This window comes from Apis florea, unplaced genomic scaffold, assembly GCF_048593485.1.
Source record: "Apis florea isolate Af1SG1 unplaced genomic scaffold, ASM4859348v1 contig_3731_pilon, whole genome shotgun sequence".
Taxonomy (NCBI): Eukaryota; Metazoa; Arthropoda; class Insecta; order Hymenoptera; family Apidae; genus Apis; species Apis florea.
This window is the reverse complement of record NW_028256823.1, coordinates 238,598-250,917: the sequence shown is the minus strand read 5'-3', so window position 1 is coordinate 250,917 and position 12,320 is coordinate 238,598. Positions and strand designations below refer to the sequence as shown.

The window sequence follows — 12,320 nt, the reverse complement described above, 5'->3', positions numbered from 1 at the left end:
CGCGTGCAAGCATACCGGAAACTCGGTTTCTCAGTCCACGAACGCATGAATCTCTTCTTTCCCCGAATAGGACACAGGGGGGATCGATAAAATCTGTTCCCTCGAAGGGAAGTAGGTGAATGTTACGCGCCACTCGGAACTTTAACCCTGCTGTTCCGTTCGAGTCTCATTTACTCGCAACTTTATTGTTCGCGAGAGAACAATCTTATCATTTCGTGATTTTATTACTTAACTATCGTCTTACAAATAAAGTTTTTTAAGATATTAATTGTCTTTTTTTTTTTTTTTTTGGTACATTGATGTACTATTTGGATCATTGTAACTCGAGATACTAATATTATTATTATTTAGTTAAAAAAATATATATTTATTGTTGTGCAATCGTTAGACAGTCTATGATCTATTTTTCATAAATGAATAAATTGCTTAATAAAATTACAAGATTATATTATATCCGTAATAGCGAAATAATTCAAATTTGATTCCTTCTATCGGTCCAACATGAGTTATACATATGAGTCAAATAGATCCAAACAAGTCCAAGTATGTATGCATTAAACCACGAACAAAACAACATCGTTAAAATCAACCCCGGAGAAGAGACTTGTTCAACCCGACATTCAAAGGAATCTCTTCTTGGCCGAGATTTATATAAAGTAATGAAGGATAACAAGTGGCGGGTGCTCGCAATGTATGGCGGAGAGGATGTGGCGTATATTAAGTTATTTTGACTGAAATTGCACTTAGCGGTGGAATTTATTACATTGCGATAAGGCTAGATGAACGCGTAACGAGCAGTTGAGAGAACGAAACGTAGGGAGGGCGTATTATGCGGTTACGTAAATAATATGGGATTAAATGTGTTTAATATTTTATCGTATTTAATACGTATGCTCCTTTCCTTTTTTTTTTTTTTTAAGGAGTAAGAATTATTTATAATGAACGTTTCACATTATTTATAATGAAGGTAAAAACACGTATTTCTGAAATTTTGCTCTCTTATCTGGAATAATTTAGATTAAATACGATAATTTAGATTAAATACGATTCTTCGTGTGGATTATTTCTTAATTTAAATATATGTGATTAAACGCATTAATGCAAATTGCAATGAATTTGAAATGTAATAAAATTGAAAATAAAATATCGATAAAGAAAATAAAGGAATATAAAAATATTGTATAGATATTCATATTTTAAATATCGCGGAATCATTCTTTACAATCATTGTAAAATAATATTATGTACAATATGAATATTAAATTATATCTTTCATCAAATTTTTCATTCAATTTTTCATTCACAATCCTTCTTTCAAAATTTTATTACACTTTATATTTCTATCCAATTATATTTTATATCAATCGTTTATAATAATATAAATAATTTGATTTTATAAATTATTTACTCATTTCTATAATTTTTTCGTTAAAATCAGTTATTAATATTTATAAAATTTTATTGATAAATTTTATATTATTAAACGAATAGATATTTCAAAGAATTTATTTTTTAATTAAATAATTAAAATTTGTATAGAATTTCTTTAACAACTAATAAAAAATATGCAAATGTCACGTAGAATCATATGATTGTGATTTAAAGCAACGATCGCCACGAAATTTTCAAGCTTCTTTTTATGGAAGATTTTAATAAAATATTAATGGAACATTACTATTAAACAAAACTTCTCAAAATAAATAAAAAAATTTCATTCGAAGAGAAGAATTCGATATTCTTTTATGAATATTATCATATATAAAATCGTTACAAATAATAATTTATTCCAAAAATAAATGCATTTATCTCGTAATTTGCCTTAAAACTTCATTAAACGCTATTAAAATTACAAAAAATTTGAACCGCTATAACTCTAAAGATTGTGAGTTTTTGATAACAAATAAGCGACCGTTAGAAGCGTAGAATCTTACCCTTTAAAACGCTTTTTCATTTATCCCGATACGATTTCCGGTTCTCGAGATATCGTCGTGTAAAGGAAAGGATAATTTTTAATCTTTTACTATCTCCATCCTTGTCACTTACTCGGAACTCTCGCTCGCACCTCGTTTCACCGACCTACCCCAAACTCCAGACAAGCGACAGACGTAATTCCTAGAAATTGCTAGCGTACGCATTTCCAGGAAAAAATATAGGTCACTAGATCGCGAGCCCATTCATAACTTCCGCGCTGTTTTAAGCGCTATGGAAACTTTAAATCCTTTTATCTCGGCAAGCGATTGAGATATCGAGATAAAACAAAAAGCGTTTTCAATGAGATGGTTTCCTCTATTTTCTGAGTGGGTTTTCGTAACAAAATTTCTACTTTCTCCTCACGTTTTTTTACATCAAAAATCAAAATTTAGTTTGTGATTTTACGTGATTGTAATGGATTTATTACGATGATCTAAAATATATGCAGACTTAAATTAAATTTAATTGAAATTTATATAGAACAAAATATAATAAATACATAAAAATAAATATATACATGTTTTTTTTGTTGTTCTATATTAATATTTTACATAAGATACAGAAGAAAAAATTACTCGTATGCATATATTTTATATAATTTAGGATATTTCACAAATATTTAAACAAATTCTAACTGCATAAAAACTTATAGTTCACTAACAATACTTATTATCAGATAATTTAATCACAAAATCTTTTTTAAACTATAACAGTTTATAAATTTAGCTTCTTCAAATGATTCTACTGAAAAATTTCAATGATATTAATTCGAATTTTCAGAATTCGATAACACAGAACTCAACGTATGAGGAAGAGTGATTATGGAATCGAATATATCAAAGTTATCAAAGTCTTATCAAAGTTACCATTAGATACTGGTAAACTGAAACTGTCAGAGATTTTAACGAGCCAATAACGTAGTAAAATATTGTAGATCGACATGCTAAAATGTCGGTTTATATAGCATTCGCGTTCAACGAGCAAGCTTGGATTAGAAGATTGGATGTTCGTTCCAGCTTGCTCGTAATAAATTTCCTGTTTACTTGGAGATAAGGAACACGCAATGAGTCCTCTATCCTTTAAATTAGACATTTAACATTGCCTCACCGACTCTCCTGTTTCGTCGACACGGCAAAACGAGGCCTCGTTTCAAAGCGTGATAAACTTAACTGCCGAATTGTTTTACGAATTACGTTTATCTGCCACTTATCCAAAGGGCTTTGGTGGGCTCATCACTCGTTTAATCTTAATTGACTCGGTTAAACGACTACCGAACCATCATTTCCCTCTTTCTTCTCTCGCTATCTTCCTTATTGCTGAAAACAATCGGATCTTGATTAAATTTAGAAGAATTTGGAAGAGGCTAGATTTTATTATAGCATTGCGATAAAATACGACCAGAAAGAGAGATGATAAAAACCATCTTTGCTCAATTTCAATCATAAAATCTATGGAAATTCTATAGCAACGATGAAAGAATGAAATATGACGAATGAAAACTATCTTAAGTTAAAGAAGAATCTCCAGAATCAGAAATAAAAAATAATTGCATCCGATTGTAGATGAATTTTCCAAACAAGATCTCTCAACATCGAAACCAAATATCGGTAAACAAACTCAATTGCAACTTCTCCCACTTTTCCATAATCGAATCTTTTTTTTCTCTCCCTCTCCCCTTCAATTTCATCGTCACTATCATCAGTGGCTACAGTTCCCCAAGAGAGAGAGAGAGAGAGAGAGAGAGAAAAAAGAGTACAGCTTACCGAGAAAAAGCATCATTCCCGCGCGAGCAGTATCTTCTGGCAGCGCAAGTTTCAGTTTCGCCTCGAAGATCTCTCGAAGACTCCCGGAGGACTCGTTCGGTATAAAATGCACTCTACAAGTCCTGGCGGGGATCGAAGACGAGAGGCGGTTCGTTATCGAAGCCGGGAAAAGAGCGAGGAGGGCACAAGTGGGCCGAGCAGCGAGCTGACGCGGAATTGGCCTTCCCGCGACGTTGTTCGTCCGACGTGGAGGTTTACGAAGCACTCGAGCCGGCCTGCGCCGCAACGAGCACTCGAAACATGATCAAAGGGTGCATTCATAATCTGCTACGCGTCGCGGTTTCGCAGGCGAACCCGCGTGCAGATACTTTTGTAAACAGGATAGGGTAACGGCGTAATTCCTCGCTCCACATTGTCGGACAGATCGACGCCTGTCTGTCGTTTCTTACCGAAATATTATTTATTTTTGGTCACGACTTGAGGCTAAATCTCGAGAGTTGGATAATTTAAGACGATTCTTGAAGAGTGTGGGATTAACACATAAATGAAGATGAGACGAATGAGACGAAGCCTTGTGCTGTCCAACAACAACGTGTTATGTTGGTAATCTTCAGGAGGAAATGGAGTAATGTTTTGTGATTAGAAACGTTCTTATCGTTTCGTGTTTAATCTCCTTATGCATCGAGGCAAAATTTTTTATTTAGATTCTCTTTTGTAAATTGATCAATTTCGTGATTGTGATTATGCAACGTGTTATTGTACAATGTTTCTCGATCACACTGGAAGAATTGAGATTATTATTTTCCTAATTCCTAATCATTACGAATAGAATCACGTGTAATAATTTTATTGTGGAGATACGCGCGTTCATTGGCTATCAAATAATATCGTATTATGATATAGAATCGAATGCGATAAAATATTCAATCCAACATCAAGAAAATTATCTTCGTGTTTAACCTCGAGCTAAGAATATATCAGACGCATATTACGCGAGAACACGCGTCCTCGGACAAGAGGCTCGAAGACGAGGTGGAGATGATGAAAGGAGACGACGTTGTCGCTTGTCTGAAACTCGGTTTTGCGGATCCGTTGATGTCAGCTCGTTAGGTTAGCTGCGTTACCTGGGTATTATCTTATCACTGCTTTATGAGAGCTTTCGTATTTAGTGAGAAATCTTGGATATGGGGAATACTTGTTATTATGACTCGCAAGAGTGATCCTTTCAATGGAAATTAAATGATGTCGTTGAGATTTAGTAGTTGCGCAGAAAATGGAAATTTTGACCGTTTAAAATTTATAAGAATAAGCCTATTCTATAACCCATTTAAAAAAAAAAAACTAGAGAGAAAAATTTAATAAATTATACGGGGAGAGATTTAGAAGAGTAGAAGTCGACTTGTCGAGTTAATTCGATTCAAATCATTATATATATATATATTGGAATTTGTCAAGTTTTTTTTACCTTTTAGAAAAAGTTTGAATAATATTTAGTTATATATAAATATGGAAATTTATTTACAGATAATAATTCTAAATTGTATAATCCACGTTTCTATCGAGATAATATATCTATAAACGGAAGAAAGATTTCTAAGGAGACGGTAAAAAAAGACTCTTTACAAAGAAATCATTCAAATAGCCAATATATATTAATTCATTTTAGTTGCGAAAGATTTCTAATAATTTTAATAATATTTATACCAGAATAGTAAAATATCAAAATTTATAGCTAATAAATATCAAATAATATTTATGAGGTATCTCTAATTTTACACAAAAAAGAATACATCTCAATAGAATAATTATAAGAGGAGATGAGCTTCGAAAAATTTCTAAAAATAATCTCTTTTTTGCCTCGTAAATATTTATGACTGTGGTCGAGTCGAAAAATATAGGTTGGATGATACATTCGAAACAACTTCCATACGCTATTAGAAGCCTAAGCTACATTGTGCGGAAAAACACGTTGCAAATTTATCGACAAATTGTCAGGATACTCACCTCGTAGTATATAATTTTGGTAATTCTGGTCAGCCTCGCTTCCAACCTTGATGAGGCAAGCAAGCCCATCATTTTGCACGAACTCGTGCACCAGGTCCTTGTCCTCCTGCAAAATCAAAGTTTATGGTTAGTACGTAAGTATGACCAATTTATTCAATCTGAAACGAAATTCCTAATCGATCGATTTGGCTGAATTTATCGCCTCTCTTTTGAAAAATTCTAGAGACGGCCTCACGACTCGATCCACCTTCTACGACGGAATAGAGAATAATATTGTCGTATTGAGCGACACGAGTTTCAATGACTTTCTTAATATACATACGTAATATACATAACATACGTGTTTTGAATCGACTATTGCCGTGTCATTGCCGCTCGCGTCTCGAAACGAATTTTCGAAACATTTCGAAACGATACGATTCTGTACGAATTTTTAATTAATAAACGAGAGATTTTTTTAATTATTTTTTGATATCTGATATTTGTTGATTCTATCCGTTTATTAAAAAAATATATACGAATAAACGAGAAATAGTTGAATATATTAAACATTTTTTTTTAATAAAATGTTGTACGATAATATCACTTTATAACGTCTTGATGGAAAAATAGAGGGCTACTTGTTTTTTCTCTCTTAATTAAATTCAACGTCTAATTAACTCGTGTTTCTTTTCCTGTATACTTTAAAAAGATAGTTTTATAAACTCGGTATAACTTTATTTAGTTTTAATTAATGAAAAGTACATACATACGAAAGAATTATTTATTTAAAAGATTAAAGCTTAAACTACTTTCATTACTTTCATTACAAGAAAGAAATAAAGAATAGTAATAATAAGCGCATAAATAAATGGAAAAGAGGAACGTTTGCCTCGAAATTTTTAAAAAATTCAAAATCATTTATTACTTATCTTCAATATTAATTTAAATAACTTTTAATAAAAATTTATATACCATAAATATAAAAAAAAACAAATTTATTCGTGTTAATCATACTCCTTTATAATTCCACGATTATCTAAACGTTCATTATTCGTCTTACTTATCACCCAGACATTAAATCCTATCATACTTAATCACGTTTAAAATTCAGCAAAAAAGGAAATCAAGTTCACCGATAACGGAATGACTATTAAGCACAATTTATCCATCTAAACAAATCAGATAGCACAATCGAGTGTATAAAATGGAGTCAATTATGCCGCTGGAGGCGGCAAGTCGCGGATATAATGGGAAATCAATCAACGAGTTTGATTAAACTCGTCGGTCAACGTTTGCCTCGCAGATCATCTCGGATCTCTGCCACGTTCTTGGCCACGTTTCAGAGCCTCGACCGACGAAAGTTCGCGTCCATCGAACGCGCGCAGACGATTAGCCGAGATTAAGAAACGAAATTGAAGGTTGCCGCGGCGATTTCAACGGATAAATCCGTGAAGATCTCGTTCGACGGGGAAGGGGAAGAGCCTGTCTCGGTGGAGCATTGTAATTAATTTCGTCGGTCTGATAATTGAAACGATAAGATATTGTTCGGGGGAAGAGTTCGAGGATTGTTTTTAGACGCCCCCTCCCCCCCTCCTCCGTGTCAGCCATCCACTGCGACGATTTATCTCTACGATGTGGCAATCCTATTGTCTAATTAAACGTTCGCCTTTGTTTCGCGAAATCTGGCCGAAAGGAAGACACCGTTTGCCCTCGATTTAATTGTGAAATTTTGGGGGGAGGAGCGTGAAATCTTTTTGTTTGAAGGATTGTTGCGTTTTTATCCGCAGCAGATTCGTAGAAATGGGTGATTCTGACTACTAAGAAGAATCGTGTGTGTAACTTTGTCTTTATATTTGATGTGAAAAAAAAAAAAAAAGAACAGAAATATAAGATTTTTTTTTAAGTATTTTTTCCATTTACAAGATCAATATTACTTTCCTAGTTTTGAATTAGATTGAAAAGATTGCACGATGCACAGTTGATTGCGTTATTTAGTACAATTAATACGTTTATTACGGTTTTTCTATTGTAAATGCAATGAATCAGCAATTAAACGAACTGATATTACAGATTATTATGCATTTGACAGTTTACAACACGATTTATTTTCGATCATTAACGTATATTTGTCACTCAACGATATAATGTAACATTCTTCCCGATAATTTTAATGATAAATTTAGAATTTAACACGTGCGTAACATTACTGATCGCCATTGTCGTTATATAATATTTCGATGAAATTAATATCAATAAAGCATAATATTATTGACACATATGAAATGGGCGACTAGTTTGTTAATTAATAACGTTATATCATGGATATTCGCGATATCGATAATAAAAAATTTTTATTATTAGTCCTATTGTGTTGCATTATAAATTAAAAAAAAAAAAAGCACACGAAAACTTAACAATATTAGGCTCTACGTATAAATCGATAAAACAGTCGCAATAATACGCTTAATAACATCTTATCCGCTATCCAAACGTTTGACATCCGCTCCATTCATCACGATTCTAATATAATTTAACAATAAACTCATCCATCATTTACGAGGGAAGAATGATAGCTTCCGGTGTAATGGAATTTCTTTTAACGAACAACCTTCTAACTTGCAGCCACGAAGAAAAATTCCTTTCCCGCTCGGCTAATTACGAGATTTAATTACGGCGAACAGAGTTAAGAAAAGTACGACTCGAATAAACACGCTCAGCCAGGGTCCAGTTTGCCCTTCTTATTCCGGAAACGGAAGAAGTCGTGAAAGTTGAAACAATCCACGTTCAAAAATGAACGAATTCAGGATTCAATTCGTTTCGCAAAGTACAATGGCCAAGTTAACTCTTCCATTACAATCGATTTAACATCGTTAATTAAATTTCTTTTCTTATATTTGAAATTCAACGATCTAATAATATTGTGATCATAGATTTTCTTTTTTTTTTTTTTTTGGAGAGAATTCTTTAATAAATCAGAAAAATTTTAAATATAACAAATACAAAAGGGATTTATTAATTTAAATGATGTAAATAAAAAATGATTATATAAAAATTTTAATCGATATAAGGGAATATTTGATTAATAAATTTGATTGATTTTATTAAAATTTAATTACATAAAATTTGATTCGTTTAATTAATCTAATTATTATTGCCTTCAGAATAAATATCATTTATGATTCTGTTCTGAATACAAGGTATAATTTTAAGTGAAAATGAATTTCTGGAATGGAAAAATTTTATTTCATTTTATTTTCTTTTTTTTTCATGTAAAATCATTCTCTCCTCTATTATACTATTATTCCTGTGTACATAAAAATTCAATTTTCCTTTAAAGGAAAAAATTCATTCATACACCTATATTATACTAAACAAAAAAATTCGTTCCCTTTCATTTTATTTTCCAAACAAATCCGATCATAATTTATTACTTACATCATGGATCGTTTCATACACGATAAATGAAATCTCGATAAATCATCCACACGAAATCCCCTCTAATTAAACGCTTGAACCAAATCACATCAATAAACGGTATTAAAACAAAAATACCGTACACGATCTAAATTCCAGCGAATCAACGTAAACACGAAGAATCGAGAATCTTAAAAATATTTCTCGCCCCGCGAGAAGAAGAAAAAGAAGAAGGAAAAAAGAAAAAAAATCTTCCCCTTCAAAAAAATAACGTGTTTGCACGTATTAACGTATTAGAAGAGACGTGAATGTTCGAGGGTGGAAAAAAAAAAAAAAAAAAAAAAAAGAAAAGAAAAGTATCTTGGAATGCGGCGTGTGCGTGTTCCACACCAAGGAATAACGAATTTGCAGAGACAAAGGGCATCGAGTTGTCGAGATAGGAAGGATAGAAAGGGAGCGGAAGAGATGAGGTCACGAGGGGGAGGGGAAAGAGAAGGAAGGAGAGAATGCACTCGCTCAAACCGCCATGCAAATATTTACTCGTCGAGCGAGTAGCTTCTCGTAAAAATAGCCTCTGTCTGCGTCCTTCCCCTCCCCTAGTTTCATCTTTTTCTACCCCACTGTCTCTTTCCTCCTCCCCCCCCTTCCGCTCCCAACGACTGTTTGCGATGCCCTTCCTATCACTCTCTCGCTTCCTTTCCACGTTGTTTCGAAACCTGTCTCCCTCCTCCCTTCCCGATCGAGGTCCCGCGGATTGTATACCCACCTGAAAGATCTGCTTGAGGGAGAAGAGAGCTCGTCGCAGCTCGCGGCCCTCGCTGTTCAGCAATTTTTCTGAAACAGACAAGTAACACGCAACCATTTATTATAATGATACCTCGGACGTTAGGGACGTATTGTTGGGGCGGGAGTCGGTCAGTCGGTCTCCTTATTCAGCGAACGGTTTCGTATCTCTCTCTCTTTCTCTCTTTCTCTTTTTCTTTTTTCTTTTTTTTTTTTTTTCCTTTCGCTTATGGAGATGATATTGTGGAAGATTTGTGCCGTGAATCGCACAAGGGGACCGACCGTTTAAAATAATTCGAGTGAGAAATTCATTCTTATTTGGGAGATTTACAATTTGAGAGGAGAGGGGGGAAAAGAAAAGTTGAAATAAGATAAGGAACGTGTAATTCAGTGAATTTAATTAACCGTTTCGTGGTGGGATGGATTAAATTGAGAATAAACTGGACGAACAAAGTGTCTCGGTTATTATCTATATATTTGTTTTTCATTAATTTAAGTCATTGGAAGAATAAAGATGTAAAGCTTTTAAGAAGGAAGCTTGAAATATACAAATTTAGAAAGAGATATTTATTCTTTTTTTATGAAATAGAATTTTTTTCAAAACATCTTCGCTAAAAAAAAATAACAATCATCGTATCGTATTATATTTATCGTTAATTAATAAAATTTATTTTCTATTTCGAATTAAAACAAACACTTTTCCATTTCGCATAAATGATATAGAGAAATGTTATTCTTCCGTCACAAATTTTTATTTTCCTTATAATGAATACGATTCTTTTTTTTTTTTTTTTTTTTTTTTTGAATTAGATAAGGAAATTGTCTACAGCTGCTTACGCTCTAACGGTCCCTCCAAAGTGGTCGATGGTTCGCGCTGAAGGCGCGCGCAAAAGCGAACAAGCCACCCGGAAGTTCGTTTAGCGTAGGAAGATCAGGAACAGCTAGGTACACCGGGAGAGCTTTTGTTTCCAACGTTAAGCATTGTCGACGCGCCGTAGGGACTCGTTAATTATCAACTTCTCTTCACGTCCGATTAAATCATTTCTGGGATGAACGTGTTTCTCTCCCCCTCTTTGTATTCTCATTTTCCAAATCCTCTCCATTTTCTTCTTTCGTAAAATCGAACGAAACGGAATAAAAAAAAAAGAAATAATTGTAATTCCTGATCATCGGATCATCTGAATCGTTCCAACTTTTCCATTTTTTTTTCTTCTTTTTAATGATATCGAATTACGTTTTTCAAGTTCAAAGTTCTTGTTACACACAAACGTATTAATCACCAACGAGAAAAGAAAAATATTAATTCAGCCGAATTACACCCAATTAACTTGCGATAGTTTCATTAATTTTAATCCACTTTGAAAATTATAACGAGATTGATTGTCAATGATTGCAATATCAAGGTATTTGAGAGCATTCAAAAGTTATCCTCGAAGGATAATTAATTCTCAAATGCAGTCGATGCAGTTGGCGAAGTTTCACAATCATAATTATGGCAGATAACTATTCATATTAAATTTCCACGTTAACATCGTTCCAAGATAACCCTTCAACCATACAAAGATCTGTAAAATAATTGTCTCCAAATACAACGTCGAATATTAAATTAAAAAGAAGAAATTAAATTTTTACGTGCGATCGTAACTCTACGCGACGCTGCGAACGCATCAGAAGAATGAAAACGAAAAGAGTTAAGAAAAGGTCCGAATGATATCGTGGGACTGAATGAGTCTTTCCTCTCGGTTGAAATCATTTATCGGGGTTAATTAGAGGAAAACCAGTAATTAAGTCCGCGATTAATTTTACACGACGAATTTTCGTCGCTTCGCATTCACCGTTTTCCATCCCTATTATCCACCCTCATCCCCTCATCGCCATTTCCCGCTCTTTCGGGGACTCTATCATTCTTTTTCAATCGTGGCCCGGCCGTATTACTAATAATTGAATTCCATTTCACCAGCGGTGCACTAAATTCAATTTCCCGAGGCTGGTTGGTCGCCTGTCGAGATTTTCCAGCTTGCTAAAAATTCACACGAGAGCGAACGAGAGAGAAATATATATATACACATACATACATATGGAAAAAAAAAGAATAAATACTAAAAGAATAAATAAAAGAAATGGGGGTAGAAGAGCGAGAAGTGTACGTACAAAATGAAAAGTTGAAGGGGAAGATACGATTCAAGATTTACGAGGCATACCAACTCGATCGTTTACGAGATCATTTTATTTTTTTTTTGTTAGCATCGCGATTGATTTATTATTGTTTATTTATCCTGGTATAAGGAATAAGGGAAGGAATATTGTCGACAGCAATTTCAATCCCCGGATCCTCCATCCCCTTGGTACAGTGATTGCACTGGTTTCGGGCGTACACTCGGATGCACGCCCTATCGAACAGCA

At 33.6% G+C, this 12,320-nt stretch overlaps 1 protein-coding gene across 4 annotated transcripts in view; it reads right to left on the bottom strand.

The window, feature by feature from the left end:
* Positions 1 to 12,320, bottom strand: part of Fhos (Formin homology 2 domain containing) — a 205,566-nt gene that overhangs the window by 39,108 nt on the left and 154,138 nt on the right. For all 4 annotated transcript variants that reach the window (XM_086914731.1, XM_086914732.1, XM_086914734.1 and 1 more), the window contains 2 exons: positions 9,901 to 9,968; positions 5,739 to 5,844 (listed from right to left, as the gene is read on the bottom strand). In XM_086914731.1, coding sequence (XP_086770857.1) covers positions 5,739 to 5,844; positions 9,901 to 9,968 — 174 coding nt within the window. The remainder of the gene's footprint in view (positions 1 to 5,738; positions 5,845 to 9,900; positions 9,969 to 12,320) is intronic.